General features: G+C 36.2%; 1 protein-coding gene across 1 annotated transcript in view; it reads right to left on the bottom strand.

Moving 5' to 3' along the window:
- Positions 1-398: 398 nt before the first annotated feature.
- LOC137625852 (uncharacterized) overlaps positions 399-10,172 on the bottom strand; it is a 33,736-nt gene continuing 23,962 nt past the window's right edge. The window contains exons 3-4 of the mRNA XM_068356754.1: positions 9,062-9,141; positions 399-5,981 (exon numbers count right to left, since the gene is read on the bottom strand). Of these exons, the coding sequence (XP_068212855.1) occupies positions 5,109-5,981; positions 9,062-9,141 (953 nt within the window). The 3' untranslated portion in view covers positions 399-5,108. The remainder of the gene's footprint in view (positions 5,982-9,061; positions 9,142-10,172) is intronic.

The raw sequence follows: 10,172 nt of genomic DNA, 5'->3' as shown, positions 1-10,172 counted from the left end.
TAAAAGTTGTAACAATGTTCGTTTAAAGAAATTTAGGGCTCCATTAATCGAAATAAGAGGTCCCCCCCACTCGGCCTGGGGGCCACAGGCAGCTACCCGTCCATCTAGGGGACCCTGGAAGCTCCCCCTTGCCCTGGGGGCCACAGGCAGCTAGCAACCCGTCGATCTGGGGGCCCAAGAAGCACCCCCCATACTAGTAATAAAAAAATTGCTTGATTGAAAGCATTAAGTTGGCAAAAGCTATTTTAGCACTTCTCAAAAGTGATGGAATTACTCCCATTGCTTTCATTGTAATAAACATGTGCTTCTTCGCCTATATCTTTGTTGTTCTAACTGGAATGAAATCAGGAAGGAAAATGATACTTACAAAATGTGAAAATCTTTACTTTTTATTGGTACAAAATATCACACACAATGATCGATAGGATCTTCCGTTGAACATTAAGGCAAAGATAAGACATATTTACAACGTGAACAAAAAATACATCTAAAATCTATTTTAAATGTGAACTTTCAGCTCCTATTCACCACTGTTCGGCAATAGGATCACGTAGATACGCAAAATATATGTATATGTATATATCACACAGCTTGGCCACTAAGCACGTAGGTCAGTAACTAAAGAAATAAATTTCTTTATATGATTATGTTTTGATTTATTAAATGCATTCGAGAAAATGACCCGTCTGCTTCTTTTGATCCTACCCTCAAGACCATATAGGTCTATCATTTTCTTCGTTGTTGACCACTAGGTCTATCAATTGTCCACATCTCTCGTTAGAGTTCTTTCTTGTATTTTCTAGAATTTTTCACATCTGGGCTACAAAATGGCAATAAGTTGCTCGTAACATTGGTACTTACACTTACGAAAAAAAAAAAAAAAAAAACTACAAGCATCCTTCCTTTGAGCAACTTTGGTTCAGTATATTTTCCTTTGCAGTCACGCTTGAAGACTTGCAACCTTATACACCAATACACATAGACACCTTATAATCTAGTTGGTTTTGATATTTCACGTACAACTGACACTTACTTATTATAATCAGCTACCTAGTCACGTCAGTAAGAATAACATCGGAGAGAGTTATCACACACAAAAGTGACTCTTCGACATTATCGTAAACGGATCTGACGCCAGAACGTTTTTTAAGAATACTACTTACAATTATTACATTTTCCTTAAGTTTAGCATCAGTCATGGATATTACAAGCAATGAAGCTTGGTATCGATATGATTCTTATTTCACTATAGAGTTATGGCAGTTTTGGAGACACTGGGCAATCAGAACTTCAGTATACCAAAAATCACCACATAATTTGAAACTATATAACCGGCGTTTTGGAATTCCTTTCAATATTAAAAATATAATTAAATTCAAATTGTAAATTTCTCTTCACTTACAGCAAGAAATTCCTTGTACAATTATAGATTCGTAGAAAACATATAGTGAAATCGTACTACACTGTAGACCAAGATCAGAGTCAGACTATTCTGGTCGTGGTGTAAACATATCAGCGGCTCGGCACGCTTCCTTGCTCAGAGTTCTTCTCGTTTACTTTCCTAGATAAAAAAAACTTTGAAATAGTAGAGTCCTTATGGAGGAACTTAAGAAGAAATAAAACTACACCATAACGACGGGAAATTGCCACTCGTGTGGATCTGTAAAAGGAGAGCGGAAAGAGCGGATAGAATGTAATTTTTGAACTAGTTACTACCACAAGAAGTATTCTATTTAGAAATTAACACCAGTGATGCAAATATAAAGAAAATGTCATGGCTTTGTCCTTTTTAAATGCAGCTCAAATTGCAAAGAAGAGAGAAATGTAGACGAAAATAGCAATAATTGAAGAAGACCTACAGAAGAGAAACAATACAATAAAACACGAAACAAGAATGGCCCATTTGGAAAACAACATGGGGAGTGTCGCAGATAATTTTGCGGAGAAAGTAGATAATCCAGCGAAGATGATTGAAAAAATTAAGTTAACACTTCAAACAATGATGGCTCCAAAACTGAGAATATGATATACTGAAAAAGTTAGGGGAAAAATCTATCAGTATTCAAATCAACACAAGCATTAACCAAAATCACCGACAGGAAAAAATAAGGTTGAAAAGGCATTTGAAAGAGATACCAATTCTTAATGCGAGATAAACTTCGAATGGAAATGTAGCAAATTTTGTTGATGACAGGATTGGTGGCGAAGCAATGAATAAGTTTCAAAGTATGGTTGTTGATACCGAAACGAGAAAAACTGGAAGACTAAAAACAAAAATTAATATATGTAATATATTCATTAAGGAAGACGATATAGTCAATGCTTTGATTCACAGGAATCGTTCTTTGGATCAGATACAAAATGTACGGAAGATAAGTCTGTTTTTCGAGAAAAGCGAGGTTATTGGGACTACCCACTTTATGTTGAAATATGATCCTGAAAATCCAAAGACTATTCATGATAATGGTGACAGTTCTGTTGCGATGGGACACCTACAACATACATTATAGGTGCCACGCCGTCACCTGCTTCCACTGTCAAAGGTGTTGTCATTTTGAAAAAGGGTAAGATCGAGACTCATGAAAAAGTGTGTGAGAAATGTGCAGGGAATCCTAACACCGAGGAATGTAGGCTAACTCCCATGTAGTTAAATATATAGATTGCGCTATTGCCATTTTGAAAAAGGCTAAATTCAAGACTGATGATGAAGTATGTGGGAAATGTGTAGGAAATCATAACACCGAGGAATGTAGGCTACATTACAAGTAGTTAAATGTATAAATTGCGCTAAGTTGAAAAATCAAAATGCTGATATTGTGAATTCAAGAAATCACAAACCTTTGGACATGGAACTGAGGAGATAAGCAGAAAATACTAAAGACGTCTTATAATGGAGCTTTTTTAATATCCAATCTGTTGGAAACAAAATTCAAATGAGAGAATTGATGAATGAAAAAAGTTTCGCCATAATACTGGTATCCGAAATATGTCTTAATTACTTTGACAAGGTTAAGATAGCTAAACTGACCACCCAAATACCGCCCCCTCCCCCCGGGTGGGGGCAAATTGTGGGGAGTGGAGGGAGTTAGTCGTTTTGTTCTCAATAGCTTTTCTAATCTCAAGATTAAACGATAGCTCGACAAATTTTGAAAAGAGGGGAATGCCCTTCTGTATACAAAAAAATCAAAATATCTATCGTATTGATTTACAGACCTCCGCGAATATGTGCAAATTCCGTTATTGAGGTCATGATTGACATTGCAAAATAGAAATGTTATCTGTGGATATTTCAGTCTTTGTGCATGATGCTATGCCTTTAGTGGGTTCTTGGAATCATATGAATTGGTTAATAACATTCATTGAGCAACAACTTTGACTGGGGATTCGTTGGACGTAGTTTAAATGATAGGAAGAATAATATTGTATCAGGTATTAATGTGGAAGGAAAGTGAATTATTCCAATGCACAAGCTTATAACTCCAAGATTACCTATACGGAAACGCTCATTACTGAAGACATTTAACTTTTTTACTCAAATTTCTCTCCTTGTATATATGTTGACAAAGTTACGAATAAAATTAATGTTGTTATCAATAAGGCTGTAATGGCAACCAACGTTTAGGCTGTATACAAAAGAGTGAATAAAAATTAATATCTTAACATGTGCCCATTGATGGAAAAAAAAATATAACTGTCAAGGGCAGATCTCCTTGGTTCGATAGGGGGAGACTAGAGAAAAAAAAGGGAAACAGGACTTAAAAGTGCCAACGGAATTACCTTTTAAGGGGAAAAATATGAATACATTAAGAAATATATCCAGGAAGCAGCAACAGACAATGAAAGACAATTTAAACCCCGTTCTAGATAGTGTTAGGAAATGTATTACAACCATACAATTAAAAAAAAAAAGACTAAGTTTATGTTGGTCGGAAAGGAAAAAAAACCTGAGAAACTTTGGTGACATCCAAATAAATATCAATAACAACCTGGTCCCGATAACTAGTAGAGTTTGTGACCTAAGTGTCACTTCACTGTAATTTATCTCTCGGAGTCTCAGTGCTCAAATAAACAATGTAGTGAGAATCTCTGGATATCACATTAGAAACAACTTTTATATAGAAGTACCTGGCTGAACATTCTGTACAGAAACTCATGATAAACTTCATTATCAAGATTGACTACTGCAACTCTTATCTATTACAATCTACACAGAGCAACTTCAGAAATTTCAAAACAGAGGAGGAAGATTGATAAAGGGTGTCCAACCCCGAAAAAGGATCACTCCTACACTAATTGAATCACACTGCCTATTAAAGCCAGAATAGAGTTTAAGATGTGTGCAATGACTCATCCAGTTATCAGGCAACGAATTGTGTCGATACGAGAATATTTAGAATTTTAAGTCATTGGAGCAAAGATGTGCATCTGCTGTAGGTTCAACAGCTTTCAAATATGATACCTCAAAATTATAACTAAGCTCTCACTAGACATCTGAAAGACTGAAGATATTAAGGCTTTTAAGAAGAAATTGGAGATTTTCTTGTTTTGTAAGTGCTTCGATAATGTAGATTTGACAATTAATATGGAATACGATGTGTAATACTATAAATACCCAAGAATGTTTACGAGAAATCTTAAAAGTCCTATTAAGCACAGGGTTTCCATGTGCGATAGGACCAGGAAGACATCCTTTAAAGAAAAGTAAGAATCTCGAGAATTTAAAAGTTTCGATAATAGTTATAGCACCTAGGTTCCCTCTAATTCAAAAAACGCAGCACGAAAATAGGAAGTTATCTTTGGCTCACTGGGCGAATTCGTGTTTGTTCCCTTTGTTTACTTATAAAAATACAATTTAGCACCTAGCTAATGATACCCAGTATTTCATAAACTTGTGCTTTCAGCAGTTGTTATGAGTAAAAAACGCTCTATAGATCCCCTTGCACTGTTAGAAATATACAAAAGGAAATCATAAGTATGGAGGTATCTATATTGCAGCATTTGTCCCACTTTTTAAATCGGAACCTATCACTCATATAAAAGAAATGACTATGTTCCTATTCAAGTGTCCTATTAGATCATTTCTGCTTTCGCAAAGAGTTTTAAGTATTTTAGGATCGCCACATCTCTTCGAAGTTTGTCAGGGACCGATGACTGGTCCCCTCGTGTCTCTTCGACGACGGATTTCTTCTTGAATGGTTGCGCTTTCTTGACGACACTTGTTTCCACCAGGTCCTATGGAGGTTTTCGTCACTCTGCAGGTACCTCCTGGCTGCGTCGGATGATGTGTCTCTCCTATGAATTTTGTGCTGTCTTTGAAATTCAGTCTCGCTCTGCCCCGAGATGCCATTTAGACTTTGGTGGCGAGTTAAGCTGACCCTCGGAATGAGGTAGGGTTTGGCACCTGTATTATAAAAACTCTGATACTTGTCCATTCCCTGGTTCGTGTCCCATCTCCGTCTCGAATGACTCCTTTCGTGTGGTTGCTTCAAGTTGGGTACGCTCAGTGGTCTGTCCGATGTCTCTTCATCTTCGTCATCAGTTGGGTCGCGAGGGTCGATCATAACATTTCTGATCAGCTCTGCTAAATCAACAGGTCTCGTGCAATCGGGGTCGGAATTAACCTGTATTTTTGTTACATGCATAAATTTGGCTTCACTTTCCGCTGCTTGGTCCTCGCAAGCCGTTGGCCTCTCATCGTCGTCCCGGCTTTCTTCTGTGGCCTCTGGAATTTCCTCCGAGGTAAAATAATCGGATTCTGCTTCTCTAGAAGGTCCTGGATTCTCAGGTACAGGTTGGGCATCTCCTGGCTCGGGAGGGAGATTGATGTATGTCTCGGAGAAAAAAATCTGGTCATTTGCTGTTCCTTGGTTGGCACTATCCAAGGAAGCGTGTCTGCGGAGTGTCTCGTTCCACCCATAATTTCTCGGGGGTGGCTCAGGATGGGGGTCAATGATGATGTTAGGTTGGGTCTCGGTCTCTTCCTGTGGAATTAAAGAATGAGAAGTTTTAATTCAACGAAACTCGAATTTTAACCAATACGGATATTTAATTAATATGAATATCCTTACAATAATTCCTTCGGATACAGTAATGAGTATATTATGTATATGATATGAGTCTTACTTAAACTAACCCAAATTTATAAATATTTCGATAGATAATAATTTAACAAGTCAATAACGATCATTATCACCTCGATAAACGGTGGAGAAATATTACATATCATAAATTGTCGAAAATCAAATATTTTCCGCAGGTTTACAATAATTACTGGAAAGTTTTTCATGAGTAATATTAAACACTTAAGACTACATTACGCGTCTCTTGTTAAAAAGTAAAGTATTTATACTCATCTTAGGTGTAACTATGTTTTGGTCAAGTGAATACATAATCTCGAAATTGTGAAATATGTTAAGGAACTTCTTGCAACTTTGATAAGAACTAGATTTTGGAAAGAAGGAAAGATATTTGCTATGAGTACGGTCACTTTATTTTTAATCATAAATAAACCGAATAAAATACGGAGCAATGTCGTAGCTATAGAGAATAACAAAACGCTGGGAAATTCTCAGAATTACTAGAGATTTGACGCATGAATTCAAAACGGAAAATGAATAATTTACCAATACACATCATTGGGTGTTTAGCATTGATGCATGAGCGAATGTTAAAAGAAAACGAAGCTACGTTAGCTATTCAATAGGCCGGACGACAGTAACAACAACAACAACAAAAAAAAAAAAAGAAAAAAAAATCTCAATATACCTCTGCTATCGGGTACTGCGAGGGGTTAGAACAAATGGCGAAGATCTAATGTAATTAACTTATGAATGAATCTTTGCTGTAATTTTAGCTAACGAATAATACAAAAACGTCAGAGGAAGATAAATTCGTAAGCCAAGTTGGGAAACAATATATAAAAACAATTTGGAAACGTAATAGCATAGTTATGTCATTGGGTAGAATTGAATAAAATAATTGCAAAGTTATTCAATTTGAATGACGGTGATATGGCGTGATATTAAGTTATGACTTCTAGTATGAAATCCACCCATATTCAAATCAGCTAATATGCTTAGAATTAGAAATATGTAAACGTTTGTAAAAACCTGTTTACGAGTGTGACACTACACATGTAATACCCAAAAGATATTATACTTCTAAACGGCGATGAAGTCGTCATATCCTCGGCATTTTAATTTACTTGGATGAAAAATGAAACAAAGTCTAGGTGAAATGGGGAATGATGTTATTAATTCGGTATATTGGAAAGCACTCTGGGTTAGAGTAAATTAAAAATGTTCTTTACCAGCACGATCTTCTATAAACGGGCCTCTTCCTCTTTTTTTTTTTTTTTTGGGGGGGGGGGTAGACCGTAGTCCCGATCGGCTGCTCTTCCTGGCATCGCTTTAGACCCCAGTAGCCCATGTTCATGTATTGTACCAGTTACCAAAGTCCTTCGCCCCAGCAGCGAGGAGTTTTGGGGCAGTTAGGGCTTGGCCAGACCAAGCGCGGCTAGCGGCGATGTTAGCGGCAAGAGGTTCCAGCTGATAATTGAAACCTTAGGTATCTTATGTAGGTGGCCAGATAGGAGGCACGAGGCTTCTCGCGACTCCTATCTGGCCACCTACATAAGATACCTGAGGCCTTTGTCCTGCAGTGGACTAGAAACGGCTTCATTTGATATTGTTGTATTATATGATACCTTTATAAATATAAAATGGATACCAAATGAATATTTAATAATTAAAAATTATGAAAAGTAATTAATCGATTACAGACTGTGAATTCCTCAACAATTGGCGAATGAAGTCCAGCGTTAATTAAGTCACTGCCATGAAATCAAAGGGAATTCTCTCACTGATTACAGTCCACCGGCAGAACGGGCTTTGTGTAATAACTTTTACTTTAACCATTCTCTCTCTCATAATCTTTTATTCTCAATTAATTGGATATTACACCTCACATATATATAAAGGAGCTTAGAATGATCGATTATTATGTAATAACTTGCAAATATACGAATACAAAATGTTTCCTTTGGATCTAAAGCTTTACTATAGTCAATTCATTTTAGTGAGGCAGATTTGCACCGACTCGCAGGGGTGCCCTTTTCGCTCATAAAAGTTTCCTAATCGCTGATTGGTTGTACAAGATCATTCTAACCAATCAGATAGCAGGAAACTTTTCCGAGCTAAAAGGACACCGCTGCGAGTTGGTGCTAATGCGCTTCACTAAAAAAAAAAAAAAAAAAAAAAAAATTGACTATAGGGTTGTGGTGGCCTAATGGAGACGTCCCTGCCTGACGTTCTGCCGGATTGGGATTGAGTCCCTCTCAAGCTCGGTAGTTTCTTGTGTTTGCAACCTCACCATCCTAGTCCTTGTGAGTCATCAGCAGTCATCGCCTGACCCTCCCTGGTCCTATCTTGGGCGGAAGAAGGTCTTGGACGATGATCGTATGTACTGTATATATGATCAGCCTCTCGGGCATTGTCCTCTTAGCTAGGGCAATGTCACTGTCCCTTGCCTCTGCCATTCATGAGTGACCTTTAATCCTTGTATTCAAAGCATTACCAAAGGAGAGTCCATGTTTAATATTTATTCAGGACATCTCTGTGACGGTATATTGAACTCTGGATTTCTGAAGGATCTTTCTATTGGTAAAAGCCAGTTTAAAATAAGTACCTTTCACTGGAATAAATGGTCAGGAAAATATCCTACGAGGATAATGTTCCTATCGTAATTCTCCCTATTACGACGAAGGAAAAATTATCTGCCACGACAAAATGTTTTTTTTTTTTTTTTTTTTTTTTTTTTTTTTTATAAAAGTATATTTAGATTATGTGTGATCCCTCGCGCCATTTAAACTTTCTGCGTATATTATTATTATTAAAAAACACACACACGCACAGTAGATTTAGATTGTGTTGGTAGCGTTGTTGACACGAGTGGCAACATGGCAGACTCACGGGGACAAAATATAGGGCAATCTATGTATAGTTATATCTGTTAATAATCAAAATATGACCCAGTTCGTTTCTCCCAGAGATATTATGCTTACATTGGCAAGAGGAAGATGATGTGGATCTGGTACTTCTAATTCGGAGAGACTTGGGGCTGTCGGAGTTACTTCCTTTTTACCTGTGAAAAGATTAAATTAGAATCAATTTCTCAACTATTTAAAAAACTTAGGAAAGTAATGTTAATGGGTCAGTTGACTGATTGATTTATTAGTTTAATCAAAACAAAATTCCCTTAGAATCAATTTCTCAACTATTTAAAAAACTTAGGAAAGTAATGTTAATGGGTCAGTTGATTGATTGATTTATTAGTTTAATCAAAACAAAATTCCCTTCTATGTTCATTTACATTGTCAAGAAATCGGTACGATACATCAATTAATTTTCGAATTGTATATTATTATTATTACTAGCTAAGCTACAACCTTAGTTGGAAAAGCAAGATGCTATAAGCCAAAGGGCTCCAATTGGGAAAAATAGCCCAGCGAGGAAAGGAAATAAGGAAATAAATAAACGTTATAAGAAAAAATTAACAAAATCAAATATTCTAAAATCAGTAACAACATCAAAACAGTTATTTCATGTATAAACTATAAAAAAAAACTTATGTATAATGAAGAATGCATTACAAGAATTGTATATAACTTGTTTTTATAAAATTTGCTTGCAAAGTTTGATTAAAAATGTGAAATAAAAGAAAATGGAAACTTTAAAATGGTATATTATAGAAGAGCGATCTAGCTGGACAAAGAAAATCATTTAATAATTGAAGTACACCATTCTGATTATAAACAACTGTTGTCTAATCAAATGCAGAGATTTAATGTATGGAAACTAACAGTCAAGTTATGTCTCTATAGACAAAAAAAATGTAAGGACACTTGTGACATCAAATTTTATAATTTTCTGCCTTATATGTTTGTTGGTAGATGCGAGTGTAAAGATGAAAATGGTCTTTGACAATAATCAAGAACATTATTCTAATAATTATAAATTGAGGGAAGACATAAACCTCGTGGAGTGAATCGTTCAAGAAAATAATCGCGGTCCTGTCTTAAGATCTTAGAGTCATCGAGAGCCTTTCTTAAGATCTTAAGATCTGTCCACACGATCGAGCATTCCCGACGGGCAAACAGTGATACCAGGCCACAA

The sequence above is a fragment of the Palaemon carinicauda genome, chromosome 33 (assembly GCF_036898095.1).
Source record: "Palaemon carinicauda isolate YSFRI2023 chromosome 33, ASM3689809v2, whole genome shotgun sequence".
Lineage (NCBI taxonomy): Eukaryota > Metazoa > Arthropoda > Malacostraca > Decapoda > Palaemonidae > Palaemon > Palaemon carinicauda.
The sequence above is the reverse complement of the archived record's forward strand: the minus strand, read 5'-3'. Positions and strand labels throughout refer to the sequence as shown.